The sequence below is a fragment of the Hypanus sabinus genome (assembly GCF_030144855.1).
Source record: "Hypanus sabinus isolate sHypSab1 chromosome 24 unlocalized genomic scaffold, sHypSab1.hap1 SUPER_24_unloc_7, whole genome shotgun sequence".
NCBI classification, from domain to species: domain Eukaryota; kingdom Metazoa; phylum Chordata; class Chondrichthyes; order Myliobatiformes; family Dasyatidae; genus Hypanus; species Hypanus sabinus.
In genome coordinates, this window is record NW_026778950.1 from 384822 (window position 1) to 409234 (window position 24413).

Below are 24413 nucleotides of genomic sequence, written 5' to 3' on the forward strand. Positions count from 1 at the left end.
CCCAGTCCTACCACATCCCCCATCCCTCCCTTCCCCAGTCCTACCACATCCCCCATCCCTCCCTTCCCAGTCCTACCACATCCCCCATCCCTCCCTTCCCCAGTCCTACCACATCCCCCATCCCTCCCTTCCCCAGTCCTACCACATCCCCCATCCCTCTCTTCCCCAGTCCTACCACATCCCCCATCCCTCCCTTCCCCAGTCCTACCACATCCCCCATCCCTCCCTTCCCCAGTCCTACCACATCCCCCATCCCTCCCTTCCCAGTCCTACCACATCCCCCATCCCTCCCTTCCCCAGTCCTACCACATCCCCCCATCCCTCCCTTCCCCAGTCCTACCACATCCCCCATCCCTCCCTTCCCAGTCCTACCACATCCCCCATCCCTCCCTTCCCCAGTCCTACCACATCCCCCATCCCTCCCTTCCCCAGTCCTACCACATCCCCCCATCCCTCCCACATCCCCCATCCCTCCCTTCCCCAGTCCTACCACATCCCCCCATCCCTCCCTTCCCCAGTCCTACCACATCCCCCCATCCCTCCCTTCCCGTCCCACATCCCCCATCCCTCCCTTCCCCAGTCCCACCACATCCCCCATCCCTCCCTTCCCCAGTCCCACCACATCCCCCCATCCCTCCCTTCCCCAGTCCCACATCCCCCATCCCTCCCTTCCCCAGTCCCACCACATCCCCCATCCCTCCCTTCCCCAGTCCTACCACATCCCCCATCCCTCCCTTCCCCAGTCCTACCACATCCCCCATCCCTCCCTTCCCCAGTCCTACCACATCCCCCATCCCTCCCTTCCTCAGTCCTACATCCCCCATCCCTCCCTTCCCCAGTCCTACCACATCCCCCATCCCTCCCTTCCCCAGTCCTACCACATCCCCCCATCCCTCCCTTCCCCAGTCCTACCACATCCCCCATCCCTCCCTTCCCCAGTCCTACCACATCCCCCATCCCTCCCTTCCCAGTCCTACCACATCCCCCATCCCTCCCTTCCCCAGTCCTACCACATCCCCCATCCCTCCCTTCCCCAGTCCTACCACATCCCCCCATCCCTCCCTTCCCCAGTCCTACCACATCCCCCCATCCCTCCCTTCCCCAGTCCTACCACATCCCCCCATCCCTCCCTTCCCCAGTCCTACCACATCCCCCCCATCCCTCCCTTCCCCAGTCCTACATCCCCCATCCCTCCCTTCCCCAGTCCTACCACATCCCCCCATCCCTCCCTTCCCCAGTCCTACCACATCCCCCCATCCCTCCCTTCCCCAGTCCTACCACATCCCCCCATCCCTCCCTTCCCCAGTCCTACATCCCCCATCCCTCCCTTCCCCAGTCCTACATCCCCCATCCCTCCCTTCCCCAGTCCTACCACATCCCCCATCCCTCCCTTCCCCAGTCCTACCACATCCCCCCATCCCTCCCTTCCGTCCTACCACATCCCCCATCCCTCCCTTCCCCAGTCCTACCACATCCCCCATCCCTCCCTTCCCCAGTCCTACCACTTCCCCCATCCCTCCCTTCCCCAGTCCTACCACATCCCCCCATCCCTCCCTTCCCCAGTCCTACCACATCCCCCCATCCCTCCCTTCCCCAGTCCTACCACATCCCCCCCATCCCTCCCATCCCTCCCTTCCCCAGTCCCACCACATCCCCCATCCCTCCCTTCCCCAGTCCTACCACATCCCCCATCCCTCCCTTCCCCAATCCTACCACATCCCCCATCCCTCCCTTCCCGTCCTACCACATCCCCCATCCCTCCCTTCCCCAGTCCTACCACATCCCCCATCCCTCCCTTCCCCAGTCCTACCACATCCCCCATCCCTCCCTTCCCCAGTTCTACCACATCCCCTATCCTTCCCTTCCCGTTCTACCATACCCCCTTCCAATCCCCTCCCCACCCCTTCTCCAGTCCCACCACATCCCCCTATCCCCTCCTTGCCCCTTCCCCAGTCTACATCCCCCTAACCATCCCTCACCCTTTCTGTCCTACTACATCCTCTTCCCATCCCCTCCCCTCCTTACCACCCTTCCCGTCCTACCACATCACACTCCTAACCCTCCCCTCCTCGCCCCTTCCCCAGTCTGCATCCCCCATCCATCCATCACCCTCTTTCTGTCCTACTACATCCTCTTCCCATCCCCTCCCCTCCTTACCACCCTTCCTGTCCTACATCACACTCCTAACCCTCCCCTCCTCGCCCCTTCCCCAGACTACATCCCCCCATCCTTCCCTCACCCTCTTTCTGTCCTATTACATCCTCCTCCCATCCCCTCCTTACCACCCTTCCCATCCTACCACATTTCCCTCCTATCCCCTCCCCCTCCTTACCTTTTCCCCAGTCTTACCATACTCCCTCCTGCCCCGCCTCTCACCTCAATCCCACTACCCCTTATTCTCTTCCCTCCAATGCCCCCTCTCTCCGCCTCCCTCCCATCTAACCCATCTCTTCCCTCCTCTCGCCCTTCATCATCGACCCTCCCCTTTGCCTGCCTTCCACTACAATCTCCCGCCCTCCATCTTCCTCATCTCCAAGACACAGAGGAGCGTTGTGAACAAATCAGAGAGAACAAATTCAGACGAGGCCGAGGTCCTCCCTCTCCATCCCCTGAAGTAACAGTGAAGGATCTCAGGATTGGGCGGTGCCCCATGGCACACTGGAGATCGATTGATCCAGAGGCTCGATCGGGCTCACCTTGCATCGCTTTGTACTGCATGGGCGTGATGTGTTCAAAACCAGGTGGTGGGACATCCCAGTACTTGTAGGGTTTCTTCTTCTGCACACGCCGTGGAGATCGGCTAGAAGACAAAGGGTAGAATGTTTAACAGGCAGGAGAGCACTAGCATCTTGCGTCAGTCCTGTTCCCTCACACAGTCTCTCAGTGATCCCTCTCCCCAAGAGCCCTATATCACCACTGATGTTAATCCAGCTCCCCCACACCGTCCCTCAGTGACCCCCTCCCCCAAAGTTGTGCCACTATAACAGTATCCCCATTACGTTAATCCAGCTTCCTCACACAGTCCACGAGACCCCGCGCCCCACTGACGGTAATCCAGCTCCCCCACACCGTCCCTCAGTGACCCCCTCCCCCAAAGTTGTGCCACTATAACAGTATCCCCATTACGTTAATCCAGCTTCCTCACACAGTCCACGAGACCCCGCGCCCCACTGACGGTAATCCAGCTCCCCCACACCGTCCCTCAGTGACCCCCTCCCCCAAAGTTGTGCCACTATAACAGTATCCCCATTACGTTAATCCAGCTTCCTCACACAGTCCACGAGACCCCGCGCCCCACTGACGGTAATCCAGCTCCCTCACACCATCCCTCAGTGACCCCTCTCCCCCAGTGTTCTGTATCACTGACTGTATCCCCACTGATGTTAATCCAGCTCCCCCACACCGTCCCTCAGTGACCCCTCTCCCCCAAAGTTGTGCCACTATAACAGTATCCCCATTACGTTAATCCAGCTTCCTCACACAGTCCACGAGACCCCGCGCCCCACTGACGGTAATCCAGCTCCCTCACACCATCCCTCAGTGACCCCTCTCCCCCAGTGTTCTGTATCACTGACTGTATCCCCACTGATGTTAATCCAGTTCCCTCAGTGACCCCTCTCCCCCAAAGTTGTGCCACTATAACAGTATCCCCATTACGTTAATCCAGCTCCCTCACACCATCCCTCAGTGACCCCTCTCCCCCAAAGTTGTGCCACTATAACAGTATCCCCATTACGTTAATCCAGCTTCCTCACACAGTCCACGAGACCCCGCGCCCCACTGACGGTAATCCAGCTCCCCCACACTGTCCCTCAGTGACCCCTCTCCCCCAAAGTTGTGCCACTATAACAGTATCCCCATTACGTTAATCCAGCTTCCTCACACAGTCCACGAGACCCCGCGCCCCACTGACGGTAATCCAGCTCCCCCACACTGTCCCTCAGTGACCCCTCTCCCCCAAAGTTGTGCCACTATAACAGTATCCCCATTACGTTAATCCAGCTTCCTCACACAGTCCACGAGACCCCGCGCCCCACTGACGGTAATCCAGCTCCCCCACACTGTCCCTCAGTGACCCCTCTCCCCCAAAGTTGTGCCACTATAACAATATCCCCATTACGTTAATCCAGCTTCCTCACACAGTCCACGAGACCCCGCGCCCCACTGACGGTAATCCAGCTCCCCCACACTGTCCCTCAGTGACCCCTCTCCCCCAAAGTTGTGCCACTATAACAGTATCCCCATTACGTTAATCCAGCTCCCTCACACCATCCCTCAGTGACCCCTCTCCCCCATCGCCGTGTTACTGACTGTATCCCCTCTGACGGTAATCCAGCTTCCTCACACAGTCCACGAGACCCCGCGCCCCACTGACGGTAATCCAGCTCCCTCACCCTGTCCCTCAGTGACCCCTCTCCCCTATCGCCGCGTTACTGACTGTATCCCCTCTGACGGTAATCCAGCTCCCTCACCCTGTCCCTCAGTGACCCCTCTCCCCTATCGCCGTGTTACTGACTGTATCCCCTCTGACGGTAATCCAGCTCCCTCACCCTGTCCCTCAGTGACCCCTCTCCCCTATCGCCGTGTTACTGACTGTATCCCCTCTGACGGTAATCCAGCTCCCCCTCCCCCAGTGCCCTCAGTCACTGACTGTACCTCCGACGCCGGCGATCCCGTGAGCCACTCCGCCTATCCCGGTTGCCTCGATCCCTACTCCGACTACGCCGCTTCCGATCACGGCTCCGGGAACGGCTTCGACTTTTTTTCTTGTGTCGGTTTTCTTTATCACGTTCTGCAGGAATGATGGAGTGGCTTCAGAAGTGAAGAACTGTCACAGTCACCATCACCCCAATGGAGGTGTGTTCCTTGTCTCCTGTTCAAACCTCTGCCTCTTCCCTGTCTCTATAACCCCAATACTCTCCATCCTCCTGCTGAAACCCCACCCTCACCTCTCCCTATCTCTGTAACCCCCACACTCCCCGTCCTCCTGTTCAAACCCCTCCCTATCTCTGTAACTCCTACACTCCTCGTCCTCCTGTTCAAACCCTCCCTATCTCTGTAACCCCTACACTCTCCGTCCTCCTGTTGAAACCCCACTCTCACCTCTCCCTACCTCTGTAACCCCCACACTCCCCGTCCTCCTGTTCAAACCCCTCCCTATCTCTGTAACTCCTACACTCCCCGTCCTCCTGTTCAAACCCCTCCCTATCTCTGTAACTCCTACACTCTCTGTCCTCCTGTTGAAACCCCTCCCTATCTCTGTAACCCCCACACTCCCCGTCCTCCTGTTCAAACCCCTCCCTATCTCTGTAACTCCTACACTCCTCGTCCTCCTGTTCAAACCCTCCCTATCTCTGTAACCCCTACACTCTCCGTCCTCCTGTTGAAACCCCACTCTCACCTCTCCCTACCTCTGTAACCCCTACACTCCTCGTCCTCCTGTTCAAACCCCTCCCTATCTCTGTAACTCCTACACTCCCCGTCCTCCTGTTCAAACCCCTCCCTATCTCTGTAACTCCTACACTCTCTGTCCTCCTGTTGAAACCTCTCCCTTGCCCCCAACCCATCTGTGTAACCTGATACATTCCATGTTTCTGATGTTCAAACCACCCCCCCCCCATCCACTCGTCCTCTGCTTCTCTCTGGGAAGTGCAGTTTGCATTCTCAGACAGATGCGCACAGCAGGTAATCCAGCTCCCTCATGGCACATGTTACTCTAGTGTCAGGGAGGCTTCAGCCACAGCAGCCTGCTCTCTCAGCACCACCCCTCTGGTTGTCTCCTGGCAAAACAGTGCCACATACATTTCACTGCACAGTATTTAAGTTTTGTAAACCAGGGCACAGCCAATAGAGGACAATACAGTACAGGCCCTTCAGCCCGCAAAGTTGTGTCAAACCTACTCCACATAATTGACACAAGGTAGCTTACATACATAGACTGACTGTACATCCATAAAATTTTGCTAGGCACAGGGGTGTCTGTACATAAAATGACTGACAGAAAATGATAAAGTGGTGTGGAGGGGTGGGTTAGTGGGTGGGGATGTTGATCAGTCTCACTGCTTGGGGGAAGTAACTGTTTGAGTCTGGTGGTCCTGGTGTGGGTGCTACATAGCCTTCTCTCTGATGAAAGTGGGACAAACAAACCATAAACAAGGCATGTGGGATCCTTCACCATCCTTGACCGTTTATATAATTACCAGTATTCTTGCGATTGTTCAGTGTGTTTCGGAGTGGCCATTTAATTACTTGAATAGGTCATCTCTGGAAATTCAATGCAATTAGCAATCTGAAATAAGGACACCAGACCAGGTCTCTGCATTCATTCCCTTCCCCGTGTTGCATCCACTGTTTTTAATACTTTTTATAAGATATTAGACTGAGTAGTGCAAAACATAAGTCGTAGTTTAATCATAAATGCTACTTTTTTGACAAATTGTGCATTTTCACAGTATGTGGTGTTTTGTCCCACTTCCTGGCAGAAGGCAGTGTAGCAGTTACCAATACCTTCTCATCCTTGATTAACTAAGAAATCACACATTACACTTGATGAAATTGTGATTGGCTTATTTTTATCTATGGAATTTTTTCTTATATTAACTATACACTGTTTCTTTCAGTGGCACCCATCTTTTTCTTTTTTATCTTTGCTCTCCTTGCTTCTTGTTCGGCATTTACTCTAACTTCAAAACAACCAACCAGTAAGAATTAAGACTGCTCACCTTTACTGACCCCAGTTCAACCACGAAGTAACAGGTGTCCAACACCTGCCAGGAGGGTCTTTATACCCGCTCTTGACTTCCAAAGCTCAGAGGAGAAACAGCGGGATCCGACACCTCACACACAGCCTGCTACTCTTCTATTCTGACAGGGCCCAAGAGTCACAGGGAGAGAAGAACAAAGTTCTCTGCTACACAGGGCAGTGGAGAAGGTTTATAGCATGCCAGCCTTCATCAGGAAGGCCACCAGAGGTTATACGTTATGTTCGGAGTCATCGAACACTACAGCACAGAAACAGGCCAACTAGTTTGTGCCAAAAATTAATCTGCTGGTCCCATTGATATGCACCCAAACCATAACACTCCATCCATATTTTTTAGCTATTTGCTGTATCGTATGACCTGGGTGATCATATGGTTTTTCACATGACCATGATTGTTCTCGGAAAATTTTTCTACAGAAGTGCTTTGCCATTGCTGCCTTCTGGGCAGTGTCTTTACAAGACGGGTGACCCCAGCCATTACCTAAACTCTTCAGTGATTGTCTGTCTGGCATCAGTGTCCACTGGTCATAGACCATTCACCACTTGCCCTGTGGTTTCACGTGACCCTGAATTGGGGAGGAGGGTCTAAGCAGGTGCTACACCTTGCTCACGGGTGACCTGCAGGCCAGCAAAGGAAAGGAGCGCCTTGCAGCTGTTATGGTAGGGACGCATCTCCACATTCTCCTGTCTTCTCCCCACAACCTTTGATGCCCTAACCAATTTAGAACCTATCAACCTCCACTTTAAATATACCATATCACCAGGCCTCCACATCCATCTATGGCAATGAATTCCACAGATTCCCCACCTTCTGCCTACATTTTGTGAGTAATTAATGCAGAAAACCAACTTTTTCTTGCAACTATCTAACTGCCAAGTAATTGACAAGGCTGTTGACAGGACTTGAGAACCTGAGCTAAGGGAGAGGGTGAAACAGAATCAGTTTAATAATTGCTGCTCTATATCGTGCAATTTGTTGTTTTGCAGCAGAGGTACCATTGCTGAAGTTACTGTAAGTTACAATAACAAATTATAACTTGCAGTAATTTCATTGATGTATTATTGTAAGCTCCCACAGCCTATAAAATAATCCCAAGCTTCTGACAGCCAAGTCCAGCTCCTGGCCTTCATGTGTGGCTTAGCCACTGACCCTGGCAGAACTGTTTCTACAGACAGAAGGGGCAAAGGAGGGTGACTGGAGCCTTAAAACCAGTTGCTTTGGGCAGATGGAGCTTAACAGCTCATCTAGGAGACGGAAGACTCTGACCTCAAACCTCTGCTGCCCTGCAGCTAAACCTACTCATGGGGAAGGCTTCAGGTGTAAACCCTGAAGGAAAAGTCCAGAGCTGGAGTCTCTAAGGCTGTATTGAGTTCACGCTGACTGACAACTCCCGCGATGCTGCTGCTCCCAAATTGTAACGGTCTATGCCGTTCCTTCAGATTCATCAGCTACGTGGGCAACAGTTTATACACCATATCATACCGCCCAGTCTGGTGTATCACCTAGACAGCCGGGATGCAACATCCATTCTTGACCCCAACCAATGGAGGCTTCAGATTATAGTCACGAATTTTTTAAATTACTGCAAGTTACAAGAACTACAGAGAGCAAAATGTGAGGTAGAGTTCATAGCTTAGGATTTCATCAGAATCAGGTTTGTTCAGGTTGAGTGCGAGGTTGTTGCTGCGGCACCACTCCACTAGTTGGCATATCTCACTCCTGTACGCCCTCTTGTCGCCACCTGAGATTCTACCAACAATGGCGGTATTGTTTGTGAAATTTATATATGATACTTGAGCTATGCCTAGCTATACAGTCATGTGGATACAGAGAGTAGAGCAGTGGGCTAAGCACATACCCTTGAGGTGCACCAGTGCTGATAGTGCGAGGAGGATATGTTACCACCAATCTGCACAGATTGTGGTCTTCTGGTTAGGAAGTCAAGGATCCAATTGCAGAGGGAGGTACAGAGGCCCAGGTTTTGCAATTTCTCAATCAGGATTGTGGAAATGATGGCACGTATTAAATGCTGAGCTATAGTCGATGAACAGCATCCTAACGTAGCTGTTTGTGTTGTCCAGGTGCTCTAAAACTATGTGGCGAGCCATTGAGATTGCTCCTATTGTGGCAAGTTGCAATGGGTGCAGGTCCTTGCTGACGCAGGAGTTCGGTCTAGTCATGACCAACCTCTCAAAGCATTTCATCACTGTCGATGTGAGCGATACCGGGCGATAGTCGTTAAAGCAGCCCACATTCTTCATGGGCACTGATATAATTGTTGCCTTTTTGAAGCAAGTGGGAGCTTCTGCCCGTAGCAGTGAGAGGTTGATAATGTCCTTGTGTACTCCGGATAGCTGGTTGGCACAGGTTTTCAGAGCCTTACCAGGTACTCCATCGGGACCTTCCGCCTTGTGAGGGTTCACTCTCTTTATAGGCAGCCTAACATTGGCCTCGGAGATGGAGATCATCAGGGATCTTCACAGCTGTGGTTGTGTTCTCCCTTTCAAAGCGTGCAAAACATTGAGTCCATCTGGTAGTGAAACATTGCTGCCATTCATGCTTTTGGGTTTCACTCTAAGTAGTAATGTCTGCAGACCCTGCCAGAGTTGCTGTGCATCCGATGTTGCCTCCAACCTCGTTCAAAATTGTCTCTTCGCCCTTGAAATAGCCTTCCACAAGTCATACCTGGTTTTCTGGTACAGGCCTGGCTTGCTACAGATCTGGCCTTCAGCAGTTGACGTACTTCCTAGTTCATCCACGGCTTTTGGTTTGAGAATGTACAGTAAGTCTTTGTGGGCACACATTCATCCACACAGGTTTTAATGAAGTCAGTAACAACTGCAGCATACTCATGCAGATTCAAAGACAAATCCCTGAATACAGTCCAGTCCACTGATTCAAAGCATTCCTATAGGCGTTCCTACAGGTGCAGGGCGTTCCTTCCCCAGCCAGCCTGCAGGTCACCTTTGGACAAGGTGTTACTTAATACTTGTTACCTACTTAGGCCCCCACCAAATGGATCAGGATCATGTAAAGCCATGGGAGCAGTAGTTATGCGACCACTGAAGACAATTGATAATGGCTGATGTCACCTGTCTTGTAAAGACCCTGCCCAAAAGTCAATTAAAAACTACTTCTGTAGAAAATTTTTCCAAGAACAACCATGGTCCTGGAAAGATGACTATCATCCACAACATACGACACACCACAACCGTAAGATATCCATTTTCCCTCTTAGCCCCAATCTCCTGCCTTCTCCCCATATCCCTTCATGCCTTGACTAATCAAGAATCTGTCATCCTCTGCCTTAAATATACCCAAAGATTTGTCTTCCAGTTCTGCCTGTGGCAACAAATTCCTCAGATTTACCACTTTCTGGCTAAAGAGATCCCTCCTCATCACCATTCTAAAAGGACTCCCCTCTATTTTGAGGCTGTGTCCTCTGGTCTTCAACTCTCCCACCATAGGAAACATCCTCTCCATATCCACTATATCAAAGCCTTTCAACATTCCATAGGTCTCTAGTGAGCAGAGGATCAGAGCCAAACACTCCTCATATGACAAAGCTTTCAAACCCAAAATAATTTCCATAAGCCTCCTTTGAACTCTTTCCACTATATGCACCTGTGATGCATTTTCATGTGGACATTCACAATACATACAAGAAACGTAATAGAATCAATGAAAGACTGCACCCAACAGGACGGACAAACAACCCGTGTGCAGGACAAATACAATAAACATTAAATACTGAGAATTAGTTGTAAATATAAAAAGAGAAAAAAACTGAAATAATAATAAATAAGCAATATCAAGAACATGAGATGAAGGGACCTTTCAACATTCAATAGGTTTCATTGAGGTCCCTCCTCATTCGTCTGAATTCCAGTCAGCACAGACTGAGAGCCATTAAACACTCCTCAAGACAAGCTTTCAATCCTGGAATCATTTCTGTGACCACCCTTTGAATCCTCTACAGTGTCAGCAATCATTTCTTAGATGAGGGACCCAGAACTGTTCACAATACTCCAAGTGCTATCTGCACAAACTTTTAAGAAACTAGAGGTGCTGCTGTGTTTTCTTTGAACAGCATTTATATGCGTTCTCCCTGACTATCAATCACTCCTTCAGAACAACTATTCTTAACAGCAGAGGGAAGGTAAACAGGGCTGGCCTTCATCTGTCAGGATACTCAATACAGGACGTTGGTGAGGTCACGCCTGGAGTACTGTATTCAGGCCTGGCCACCCAGATAGGGAGGGGTTTAACAGGAGGACAGGGAGTGTACGGGTTACAGAGATAGGGAGGGGTTTAACAGGAGGAGGGGGAGTGCTGGGGTTACAGAGAGGGCTTGCATGGGAGTGTTTTTAATGAGGACGTGGAGTGCAGGGGTTACAGAGAAAAGGAGAGGATGAGGCAGGGAACAGTTTGTGACATTGGTTAGCTTAGCTGGGATGTCGTCTGTGGTGATGTCCCAGCACCACTGCCTCACTATCTGCTCTCCCCACCCTGAGACTCATTAATTAATCAGACATCAAATCAATACGCTCATCAATAATGATCACACAGATGCTTTGTTGACAGAAGCCACATGGCCCAGACACACTCACATAAATCACCACATCCTTGGGTGAATCCTGTCACCTCTCTGAGCCTCATCCATAACCTCAAACCCCCCCGCCCTCCACAATGTCTGACTCCCTATAAAATTACTTCAAAGTTAATTGTAAATTTATTATCAAAGTGCATATATGTCACAACTCAAAGATGCATTTTCATGTGAGCATTCACAGTAAATACAAGAAACACAATAGAATCAATGAAAGGCCACACCCAACAGGACAGGACAGAGAAAAAAAGAGAACAACCTGTATAAATACAAAAGAGGAAAAGAAACAATAAATATTGAGAACGTAAGGTGAAGAGTCCTTGAAAGTGAAGTGAAGTTGTCCCTTCTGGTTCATGGTGAGGTGTGGAAGTGAGGGGAGGGAGGGCGGTTGAGGTAGGGACAGACAGTAATCTGGAATATGATTCTTGTATCTGCTATCAACAAAATTAAAGCTCACTCATTAAAAGACAGAATATTTCGCAAGTTATTCCAAGATAATGATGCTGAATTTGAACACTTGCTTCTTCACACAGAAGTGTGTTTGCTGTCAAAAGGCTGCTACTTAAAATGTTTCTTTGATCTTTTTGACACTGTGGTTGAATTTTTGCTCAAAGTTGACAAGAGCTTGGGAAACAAGAATAAACTTCTGCATGGAAATATGGCATACTTAGCCAATCTGTACGACAAAATAAACATTCTAAATATGAAACTGCAGCGTGAAAATTTCAATTTAATCCAGTCAGAAAATCAGAAATATATAAGCGGAACATTGGGAGATGAATGTCCTCACAGCTTCCCTGCATGTAAAGTACAGCACTCTCTAACAGACTGCTTACACCTGCAGTCACTGAAGGAGGTTGTTCAGAATCGATGCAAACGATCTGAATAACTTCTTTGCACGGTGGAAAAACAGGAAGAGAGTTTGCAAGAAATATTAATTTCTTAGAAGAAATATTAATTTTACTACTTCAATAGTGATCATAACATGATAAGTTTTTATCTACAATTTGAGAGGGATAGGGGCAGATCAGAGGTGTCAGTGTTGCAATTAAATAAAGGAGACTACGGAGCCATGAGGGAAGAGCTGGCCAAAGTTAAATGGGCGGATGCCCTGGCAGGAAAGACAGTGGATCAGCAGTGGCAGATATTCTTGGGGATAATACAAAAGATGCAAATGCAGTTCATTCCAATGAGAAGGAAGGATTCAAAGAGGGGGAAGGGGCCACAGTGGTTGACAAAGGAAGTCAGAGATTGTATAGCATTAAAGAAAAAGTATGACAGGGCTAAGATGAGTGGGAATACAGATGATTGGGAAAGTTTTAAGGAACAGCAGATCTTAACTAAAAAAGCAATACAGAGAGAAAAAATCAGGTATGAGCTCAGTCTAGCCAGGAATATAAAAGGGGATAGCAAAAGCTTTTTTAGCTATGTGAAGAGAAAGAAGATAGTTAAGAACAATGTTGGCCCCTTGAAGAATGAATTGGGAGACATTGTTATGGGAAACAGGGAAATGGCAACAGAATTTAATGCGTACTTTAGATCTGTCTTCACCAGGGAGGACACAAGCAATCTCCCAGATGTATGGATGGGCCAGGGTCATAAGATATCAGAGGAATTGAGACAGATTGACATTAGGAAAGAAACTGTGATGAGTAGACTGGTAGGACTGAAGGCTAATAAATCCCCGGGTCCAGATGGTCTGCATCCGAGGGTTCTAAAAGAGGTGGCTCAGGAAATTGTGGATGCATTGGTAATCATTTTCCAATGTTCCTTAGATTCAGGATCAGTTCCTGAAGATTGATGAGTGGCTAATGTTGTCCCACTTTTCAAGAAGGGAGGGAAGGAGAAAATGGAGAACTATCGCCCTGTTAGCCTAACGTCAGTCGTGGGGAAGATGCTTGAGTCCATTATTAAAGACGAAATAGTGGCACATCTAGATGGCAGAAATAGGATTAGGCCGAGCCAGCATGGATTTACCAAGGGCAAATCATGCTTGACTAACCTGTTGGGAGTTTTTTGAGGGTGTAACAAGGATGTTAGACGAGGGTAAGCCAGTGGATGTTGTGTACCTAGATTTTCAGAAGGCATTCGATAAGGTGCCACATAGGAGATTGGTGAGTAAAATCAGAGCTCATGGCATTGGGGGCAGGGTTTCAACATGGATAGAAAACTGGTTGGCAGATAGAAAGCAAAGGGTAGCAGTGAATGGGTGTTTATCAGACTGGCTGGAGGTGACTAGTGGGGTACCACAGGGACCACAGCTCTTTACGATTTATGTCAATGATTTAGATGAGGGCATTGAAAACTATATCAGCAAGTTTGCTGACGATACTAAATTGGGTGGCAGTGTGACATGCGAAGAGGACGTTAGGAGAGTACAGGGAGACTTGGATAGGCTGAGTGAGTGGGCAGATACTTGGCAGATGTCATTCAATGTGAATAAATGTGAAGTTATCCACTTTGGAAGCTGGAACATGAGGGCAGAGTATTGTCTGAACGGTGTCGAGTTAGGTAAGGGAGAAATGCAGAGACCTAGGAATGAGCAATGAAGGTGAATGAAGGTGAATGAGCAAGTGCAACAGGCAGTGAAGAGGGCAAATGGAATGTTGGCCTTTGTTACAAGGGGAATTGAGTACAAGAGCAAGGATGTTCTTTTGCATTTGTACAGGGCCCTGGTGAGACCACACCTGGAATATTGTGTACAGTTTTGGTCTCCAGGTTTAAGGAAGGACATTCTGGCAATTGAGGAAGTGCAGCGTAGATTCACTAGGTTGATTCCTGGGATGGCAGGGCTGTCTTACGCAGAGAGATTGGAGAGATTGGGCTTGTACACGCTGGAATTGAGGAGATTGAGAGGGGATCTGATTGAAACGTTTAAGATAATTAAAGGATTTGATAGGATTGAGGCAGGAAATATGTTCCAGATGTTGGGAGAGTCCAGTACCAGAGGGCATGGATTGAGAATAAGAGGTCAGTTATTTAAAACAGAGTTGAGGAAGAGCTTCTTCTCCCAGAGAGTTGTGGAGGTGTGGAATGCACTGCCTCGGAAGACGGTGGAGGCCAATTCTCTGGATGCTTTCAAGAAGGAGCTGGATAGATATCTGATGGATAGGGGAATCAAGGGATATGGGGACAAGGCAGGGACTGCGTATTGATAGTGAATGATCAGCCATGATCTCAGAATGGCGGTGCAGACTCGAGGGGCCGAATGGTCTACTTCTGCACCTATTGTCTATTATTAATTAGGTATTAATATTGAAGTAGTAAAATGGATTCAATAGTGGCTGGATGGGAGATGCCAGAGAGTAGTGGTGGATAACTGTTTGTCAGGTTGGAGGCCGGTGACTAGTGGTGTGCCTCAGGGATTTGTACTGGGTCCAATGTTGTTTGTCATATACGTTAATGATCTGGATGATGGGGTGGTAAATTGGATTAGTAAGTATGCAGATGATACTAAGGTAGATGGATAATGAAGTAGGTTTTCAAAGTTTGCAGAGATTTAGGCCAGTTAGAAGAGTGGGCTGAACGATGGCAGATGGAGTTTAATGCTGATAAGTGTGAGGTGCTACATTTTGGTACGAATAATCCAAATAGGGCATACATGGTAAATGGTAGAGCATTGAAGAATGCAGTAGAACAGAGTGATCTAGGAATAATGGTGCATAGTTCCCTGAAGGTGGAATCTCATGTGGATAGGGTGGTGAAGAAAGCTTTTGGTATGTTGGCCTTTATAAATCAGAGCATTGAGGAGAGGAGTTGGGATGTAATGTTAAAATTGTACAAGGCATTGGTAAGGCCGAATTTGGAGTATTGTGTACAGTTCTGGTCACCGAATTATAGGAAAGATGTCAACAAAATAGAGGATACAGAGAAGATTTACTACAATATTACCTGGGTTTCAGCACCTAAGTTACACAGAAAGGTTGAACAAGTTTGGTCTTTATTCTTTGCAGCGTAGAAGGTTGATGCGGGACTTGATAGAGGTATTTAAAATTATGAGAGGGATAGATCAAGCTGACGTGGATAGGCTTTTTCCACTGAGAGTAGGGGTGATTCAAACTAGAAGACATGAGTTGAGACTTAGGGGGCAAAAGTTTAGGGGTAACATGAGGGGGAATTTCTTTACTCAGAGAGTGGTAGCTGTGTGGAATGAACTTCCAGTAGAAGTGGTAGAGGCAGGTTCGGTATTGTCATTTAAAGTAAAATTGGATAGGTATATGGACAGGGAAGGAATGGAGGGTTATGGGCTAAGTGCATGTCAATGGGACTAGGTGAGAGTAAGCGTTCGACACGGACTAGAAGGGTCGGGATGCCCTGTTTCTGTGCTGTAATTGTTATATGGTTAAATTATTGAAATTCAGAATGATAAGCAAAAATGCTTTTCAAAAGTATCGGCTTTTGTGGTATGCAGCTATACTGTCGTACAAACTTTCCTGGTCTTTGCAGAACAGTCAAACTGCTCTTCATCGCATTTCCATCTTCCTACTTTGTTGAAAGAGGCTTCAGAGTAGTGAACCACATTATCACAATAAACAGAAACCACCTGGACATTGTTACACATGGGGACTTAGGGCCTTTGTTGTCACAACTTGAACCACGTATTTCAACTCTTGATGAAGACCATCAAGCTCAGGTACTGTGTAAGCTAGATATAAAGATGAAGATGAATAAAAATTTAAAGCAATATCATTTTTTATATTAGCATTTGGCCACTGGAAAGTACACTGTGACTAAGAAGGTCGTTAGCAAGTATGAAGGCACTTCGGGGGCCGTTGGCAAGTGTAAAAGTGCTTTAGAGGGCACTGGGCTGGGGAAACAAGAATGATTAAGGCACCATTTAAGCAAGCAGGGAACACAGAATTACAGCACTTTGAGACACTGAAACATTGAGGCTCCTGTGACGTACTCTGTTTTCTGAGTTGAGTAGCACTGGAGTAAATCCAGAGAATTGAATCACAGAGGGCCAAGAGCTTTGAGTTCCCAGGAATTAACACCACCAACAGCATGCCTTGGTCCAACTACATGGCCAAAAAAGCTAACCAATGCCTCTACTTCCTCAGGAGGCTGCAGAAATTTGGAATTTCCCATACATCTATATTTCTTTAAAGTTTCTCATCATTATGTATTGCAATGTACTGCTGCTAAAAAATAAAAACTTTCATGACATATGACGAGAAAACATGTAGCAGTTCTCATCAAGGGATCAGCAGTGGAGAGAGTGAGTAATTTCAACTTCCTGGGTGTCACCATCTAACCTGGGCCCAATGTATCAATGCAGTTACAAAAAGGCACAACAGCAGCGAGATGTCAATAGGAGTTTGAGCAGACCTGGTGTGTCTCCAGTGAAGCCAGCAAATTTCCAGATGTACCATGGAGAGAGTTCTAACTGGCTGCGCCACCATCTGATACGCTGGAGGGGGGAGTAACTGCACAGGATCAAAATACGCTGCAGAGAGTTGTAAACTTAGCTCCATAGTACCCACAATATCTCCAAGGAGCGGTGCTTCAAAGGGGCAAAAAAGGTAGCTTCAACCCCTTAAGCAGGAGGGTGCCTTATTCTCATTCCTACCCCCAGATCGGAGGGACAGAAGCCTGCAGGATTACACTCGGATCCAGGAACAGCTTCTTCACCTCTGCCATCTGAATGGACATTAAACCCAAAAACACGAACTCACTACGGGGAGGGGGTGAGAGAGAGACGGGGAGGGGGCGAGAGAGGCGGGGAGGGGGCGAGAGAGAGAGAGGCGGGGAGGGGGCGAGAGAGAGAGAGGCGGGGAGGGGGCGAGAGAGAGAGAGGCGGGGAGGGGGCGAGAGAGAGGCGGGGAGGGGGCGAGAGAGAGAGGCGGGGAGGGGGCGAGAGAGAGAGGCGGGGAGGGGGCGAGAGAGAGAGGCGGGGAGGGGGCGAGAGAGAGAGGCGGGGAGGGGGCGAGAGAGAGAGGCGGGGAGGGGGCGAGAGAGAGAGGCGGGGAGGGGGCGAGAGAGAGAGGCGGGGAGGGGGCGAGAGAGAGAGGCGGGGAGGGGGCGAGAGAGAGAGGCGGGGAGGGGGCGAGAGAGAGAGGCGGGGAGGGGGCGAGAGAGAGAGGCGGGGAGGGGGCGAGAGAGAGAGAGGCGGGGAGGGGGGCGAGAGGCGGGGAGGGGGGAGAGAGGCGGGGAGGGGCGAGAGAGGCGGGGAGGGGCGAGAGAGGCGGGGAGGGGCGAGAGAGGCGGGGAGGGGCGAGAGAGGCGGGGAGGGGCGAGAGAGGCGGGGAGGGGCGAGAGAGGCGGGGAGGGGCGAGAGAGGCGGGGAGGGGCGAGAGAGGCGGGGAGGGGCGAGAGAGGCGGGGAGGGGCGAGAGAGGCGGGGAGGGGCGAGAGAGGCGGGGAGGGGCGAGAGAGGCGGGGAGGGGCGAGAGAGGCGGGGAGGGGCGAGAGAGGCGGGGAGGGGCGAGAGAGGCGGGGAGGGGCGAGAGAGGCGGGGAGGGGCGAGAGAGGCGGGGAGGGGCGAGAGAGGCGGGGAGGGGCGAGAGAGGCGGGGAGGGGCGAGAGAGGCGGGGAGGGGCGAGAGAGGCGGGGAGGGGCGAGAGAGGAGGGGAGGGGCGAGAGAGGCGGGGAGGGGCGAGAGAGGCGGGGAGGGGCGAGAGAGGCGGGGAGGGGCGAGAGAGGCGGGGAGGGGCGAGAGAGGCGGGGAGGGGCGAGAGAGGCGGGGAGGGGCGAGAGAGGCGGGGAGGGGGCGAGAGAGAGAGAGGCGGGGAGGGGGCGAGAGAGAGAGGCGGGGAGGGGGCGAGAGAGAGAGGCGGGGAGGGGGCGAGAGAGAGAGAGGCGGGGAGGGGGCGAGAGAGAGAGAGGCGGGGAGGGGGCGAGAGAGAGAGAGGCGGGGAGGGGGCGAGAGAGAGAGAGGCGGGGAGGGGGCGAGAGAGAGAGAGGCGGGGAGGGGGCGAGAGAGAGAGAGGCGGGGAGGGGGCGAGAGAGAGAGGCGGGGAGGGGGCGAGAGAGAGAGGCGGGGAGGGGGCGAGAGAGAGAGGCGGGGAGGGGGCGAGAGAGAGAGGCGGGGAGGGGGCGAGAGAGAGAGGCGGGGAGGGGGCGAGAGAGAGAGGCAGGGAGGGGGCGAGAGAGAGAGGCGGGGAGGGGGCGAGAGAGAGAGGCGGGGAGGGGGCGAGAGAGAGAGGCGGGGAGGGGGCGAGAGAGAGAGAGGCGGGGAGGGGGGCGAGAGGCAGGGAGGGGGGAGAGAGGCGGGGAGGGGGGAGAGAGGCGGGGAGGGGCGAGAGAGGCGGGGAGGGGCGAGAGAGGCGGGGAGGGGCGAGAGAGGCGGGGAGGGGCGAGAGAGGAGGGGAGGGGCGAGAGAGGCGGGGAGGGGCGAGAGAGGCGGGGAGGGGCGAGAGAGGCGGGGAGGGGCGAGAGAGGCGGGGAGGGGCGAGAGAGGCGGGGAGTGGCGAGAGAGGCGGGGAGGGGCGAGAGAGGCGGGGAGGGGCGAGAGAGGCGGGGAGGGGCGAGAGAGGCGGGGAGGGGCGAGAGAGAGAGGCGGGGAGGGGGCGAGAGAGAGAGGCGGGGAGGGGGCGAGAGAGAGAGGCGGGGAGGGGGCGAGAGAGAGAGGCGGGGAGGGGGCGAGAGAGAGAGGCGGGGAGGGGGCGAGAGAGAGAGGCGGGGAGGGGGCGAGAGAGAGAGGCGGGGAGGGGGCGAGAGAGAGACGGGGTATATGGTTTCAATTTCGGAGATTTTTTGGGTTGACTCAATTCGTTTTAAATAGTCCTATTGTATCTAATTGTTTTTTTCACCCTTCCATTATAGATCAAGCTTATTCGGCTTGGAAAACTAAGGGATTACTAAGATTTTCTGATTTATTTTTAGATAATTGTTTCATGTCTTTTGAGCAATTATCCAACAAATATAACTTGCCGAGATTTCATTTTTTTAGATATTTACAGACTAGACATTTTTTAAGTTCTGTACTCTCTGCGTTTCCAAATTTTGTGCCTTCAGATACTTTGGAGAGTTTATTTGAATTAGACCCTTTTCAAAAAGGGCTTATTTCAAAACTTTGTAATATAATTATGAAGATATGTTCAGAGCCTCTTTATAAGACTAAAAAGGATTGGGAAAGAGAGCTTAGTTTTAGTATTTCTAGTGAGAATTGGGATAGAATTCTTCAATTAGTTAATACATCATCGTTATGTGCCAAACATTCACTAATACAATTTAAGGTCGTACATAGGGCCCATATGTCCAAGGATAAATTAGCTCGTTTTTACTCTCATATAAGTCCTATTTGTGATAGATGTCATTCTGAAATTGCGTCTTTAACTCATATGTTTTGGTCGTGTTCATTTTTGGAGAAATATTGGAAAGATATTTTTGATATTATTTCTGCGGTTTTGAATATCGATTTACAATCTCATCCTATTACTGCAATTTTTGGTTTACCAATGTTAGACTCACTGCATTTATCTTCTTCTGCCCGTCGAATGATTGCATTTCTAACCCTGATGGCTAGAAGATCTATATTGTTGAATTGGAAAGAAATTAATCCTCTCACTGTATTTAATTGGTTCTCTCAAACTATGTTATGTTTAAATTTAGAAAAAATTAGAAGTGGTACTTTTGAGACTTCTATTAAATTTGAAAAGTTATGGAGACCATTTATTCAACATTTTCATATGATGTAATATGACCCTGTGCCAAGTTCATTTGATTTCCCAGCTTTTAGCTTATGTATGTTGAGAGGACCGGAAGTGACGGCATTGATGAATACTTATTTTTGTGAGATATTATAAACAGCCCCCCTTTTTTTTCCTTCTCTTTTTTTTGTTTCTTTTTTTATTACTTATTAGTTATAGTTATTAGATTAGCTAGTTTTGCATTATAAAAATTTTTTTTTGTTTTTTTTTTCTTTCCTTTTTGTTTTCTTTATATTATACATTATGAAATATTTAGATTTACTATGTCCATACATATATCTTATGGCTTAGGTCTTGGTAAACTCATTTATATTGTAACTATTATGTATGTTTTTTTTCATATGTAATGGAATGTATATGTTGGTAATTTCTTTATCAATATATCATTTGTATTCTGTCCATATTACTAATACTAATAAAAAGATTTAGAAAGAAAGACGGGGAGGGGGTGAGAGAGAGAGAGAGAGATGGGGAGGGGGCGAGAGAGAGACGGGGAGGGGGGCGAGAGAGAGACGGGGAGGGGGAGAGAGAGAGATGGGGAGGGGAGAGAGAGAGACGGGGAGGGGGAGAGAGAGAGACGGGGAGGGGGAGAGAGAGAGACGGGGAGGGGGAGAGAGAGAGACGGGGAGGGGGCGAGAGAGAGAGAGACGGGGAGGGGGCGAGAGAGAGAGAGACGGGGAGGGGGCGAGAGAGAGAGAGACGGGGAGGGGGCGAGAGAGAGAGAGACGGGGAGGGGGCGAGAGAGAGAGAGACGGGGAGGGGGCGAGAGAGAGAGAGACGGGGAGGGGGCGAGAGAGAGAGACGGGGAGGGGGCGAGAGAGAGAGAGACGGGGAGGGGGCGAGAGAGAGAGAGACGGGGAGGGGGCGAGAGAGAGAGAGACGGGGAGGGGGCAAGAGAGAGAGTCGGGGAGGGGGCGAGAGAGAGAGACGGGGAGGGGGCGAGAGAGAGAGACGGGGAGGGGGCGAGAGAGAGAGACGGGGAGGGGGCGAGAGAGAGAGAGACGGGGAGGGGGAGAGAGAGAGAGAGAGACGGGCAGGGGGCGAGAGAGAGATGGGGAGGGGGCGAGAGAAACACACACACACTGAGGATATTGGGGCAAATGAGAAAAAGCTGGGGAACTGTGTTGGGATGCTGACTGCTATTACTTGAGGACAGCTGGAGAGAATCACAGTGGGCAGCTAAAATGAGAAACAGGTAAATGGGAGTGGGGATTGTTATAGATGAAAGGCGGATCCAGAGTCTGAAGGTGAATTGATGAGAAAACGGGAGATGATATCTCTGGTCCTGATACAACCAACCCATCTGCACTTCCCTCCATATTTTCTTCTCCTCTCCTGTCTCAATGAGCACCGCTTCTCCCTTTCTCTTAGTTGTCACTCCTTCACAGTACTCATGCCGCCTCATCTGTGTTTTACCCCACACTTCCCACCCTGTTCTCCATTTACTGTGCATTTCTTCCCCTAATTTTCAAACCAGCTTCGTTACTTTCACCTTCCTTTGGACAAAGGAGCAGAATTGGGCCATTCGACCCATCGAGTCTGCCCCAGCATTCCATCATAGCCCAACCTCATTTTCCTGCCTTCTCCTTGTAACCTCTGACACCCTGATTATTCAAGGACATTTCAATATCCACCTTAAATTTTCCACATAACTTGGTCCCCACAGCCATGTGCGGCAACAAATTCCACAGATTCACCACACTCTGGTTGAAATTCCGCCTGAACTCTGTTGTAAACACACGTCCCTTTATTCTGAGGCTGTATCCTCTGGTCCTAGACTATCCTAACATGAAAATCATGCTCTCCACCTCCACTCTAATGAGGTCTTTCATCATTTGTTTGGTTCTTTTCCCATTTTCTCTGCCCTCCAATCCTTCCCATGCTCTGCCGACCAACCTCAATTCTTACCCCTCCCCAATTACTCTGAAGCTGTACTCTAATCCTTTCCTACCCAGACCTTCCCTACTCCCCAATGTCATCCTCCCCATCCCATTTTCTTTCTCCAACCCGATCCCCTCCATTCCCATTTTCCAATTCCACCTCTGCAAAAAACCCTACCCTTTCCTCCTCCCCCAGTCCCTTTCCCCTCCGTGCCATGTTTGCTGAGATCTGACCCTAGCTACAAGAAGGTTCAGCAGAGAGCATCGACGCCTGGTCTGGAGGCTGAGTGTCATAGACCCGGCCAGCTCCATCACGACCACGACCCTCAGCAACCATCACTGAGGCTCGCTTCTCAGTCCTGCTCCCCCCCTCGTGCTCGGCACAAAGGGCCCGGGGCCTGCAGGCCCGAAGCCTGGGGCCTGTGAGACCCCTCAGGCCGGGAGGGGTCCAAGGCTGTGAGCGGAGGCAGGGGTCACCCTAGTAGGCCGAAAGCCCGATCCCACCCTTCCTTCACCAACTGCCCCCGCCAGCTAGGCCGCGGAAGCCGGGGCCCGCTCGAGTGCGGCCCGCTCACACTCACCCTGGCGGTTCTCGTGCAGCTGCTTCTCGAACTCGTCGAACTCGGACATGGCGAAGCGGTGGCTGGTAGGGAGGTAGGGAGGGCGGGAGGGAGGGAAGGGGGCCCGGGGCTCACTCACACACTCGATCCGGCCGGGCCGCCCGCCTTCCTTCTCGGCGATTCCTCGGCGTGCTCGACGGGAGGGGGGGCTGCTGGGCGCATGCGCACCCCGCCAACCCGCCGGATCGGAGGACCGCGCTCCTGCGCCTGCGCGCTGGCCGCGCCGGCCGGAGTTGGGAGGACCGGGCCGCTGCGCGTGCGCACTGGCCGCGCCGGCCGGAGTTGGGAGGACCGGGCCGCCCGCCTTCCTTCTCGGCGATTCCTCGGCGTGCTCGACGGGAGGGGGGGCTGCTGGGCGCATGCGCACCCCGCCAACCCGCCGGATCGGAGGACCGCGCTCCTGCGCCTGCGCGCTGGCCGCGCCGGCCGGAGTTGGGAGGACCGGGCCGCTGCGCGTGCGCACTGGCCGCGCCGGCCGGAGTTGGGAGGACCGGGCCGCCCGCCTTCCTTCTCGGCGATTCCTCGGCGCGCTCGACGGGAGGGGGGGCTGCTGGGCGCATGCGCACCCCGCCAACCCGCCGGATCGGAGGACCGCGCTCCTGCGCCTGCGCGCTGGCCGCGCCGGCCGGAGTTGGGAGGACCGGGCCGCTGCGCGTGCGCACTGGCCGCGCCGGCCGGAGTTGGGAGGACCGGGCCGCCCGCCTTCCTTCTCGGCGATTCCTCGGCGTGCTCGACGGGAGGGGGGGCTGCTGGGCGCATGCGCACCCCGCCAACCCGCCGGATCGGAGGACCGCGCTCCTGCGCCTGCGCGCTGGCCGCGCCGGCCGGAGTTGGGAGGACCGGGCCGCTGCGCGTGCGCACTGGCCGCGCCGGCCGGAGTTGGGAGGACCGGGCCGCTGCGCGTGCGCAGTCTCGGCTCCGCTCGAGCGGCCATTGACCTGCACCGGGACGTCCCGCACTATCACAACCCTGCAAGTGAAGGAGTTTCCCCTTCAACCTCACCTGCCCCACCCAACCTCTGGGAATCTATACCCCACAATGTCAGTCTCTTCAGCGATCCCAGGAATAAACTCTGGACCCGGCAACATCCTTGTGATTTTTCTCCGTACTCTTTAACCTTATTTACATCTTTCCTGTAGCTAACTGGCCAAACAAAACTGCACACTATAATTTTATCTTTATGAAGGCCAATTATCCAGAAGCTTTCTTGACAACTATCTTCCTGTGTCGTCACTTTAAAAGAACTATGGATCTGTATTCCCGGATCCCTTTGTTCTACCACACTCCTCAAGTATCCACCTGCGAAGATATTAACAATATGCCAGTAAGTGTAGAGAAAAATAAGTGACTTAGTGGTCTTAGAAAGTGAGGTCCTGTTTCAGCTGAAAAGGCTGACCGTTAAAAAATCTCCAAGGCCAGCAATCAGATGTCCAAGTGCACTTAAAGAGGTCTGTGATTATATATACAACTGTGCTGCTCCAGAGGGCACTATGTAAGGCCATTAGACTCCATAATTAAACAACCTAAGGCCGGAGAAATGATGGCACCCACCCCCTCCTGTTAGCTTGCCTTGGTAACTTATGTTTTATTCTTTCGTTCTTTGATATATTTGTATATCTGTGCACTTGTAATGCTACTATGTATCTATTTCTATCTAATATCTATGTATTTAATATGTATTTTTCCAAAGTCATTGAAGACTGGTGAAATCCTCAAGGACTAGAAATGAGCCGACGTTGTCCCGGTATATAAGAAGGGTGACTCTGGTAACTATAGACCAATAAGCTTTATGTGTATCACAGGTGAGACAATGGAAACAATAATAAAGAATTAGGTGGAGAAGTAGCTGATAAGAACAGGCGTGTTAGCAGAAAGCCAGCATGGGCTCAG

General features: G+C 51.3%; 1 protein-coding gene across 3 annotated transcripts in view; it reads right to left on the reverse strand.

Moving 5' to 3' along the window:
* LOC132385529 (splicing factor U2AF 65 kDa subunit-like) overlaps positions 1-23472 on the reverse strand; it is a 48954-nt gene extending 25482 nt beyond the window's left edge. For all 3 annotated transcript variants that reach the window (XM_059957655.1, XM_059957654.1, XM_059957653.1), the window contains exons 1-3: positions 22485-23472; positions 4657-4792; positions 2697-2800 (exon numbers count right to left, since the gene is read on the reverse strand). In XM_059957655.1, the coding sequence (XP_059813638.1) occupies positions 2697-2800; positions 4657-4792; positions 22485-23457 (1213 nt within the window). In that variant the 5' untranslated portion in view covers positions 23458-23472. The remainder of the gene's footprint in view (positions 1-2696; positions 2801-4656; positions 4793-22484) is intronic.
* Between the last annotated feature and the right edge of the window lie 941 nt (positions 23473-24413).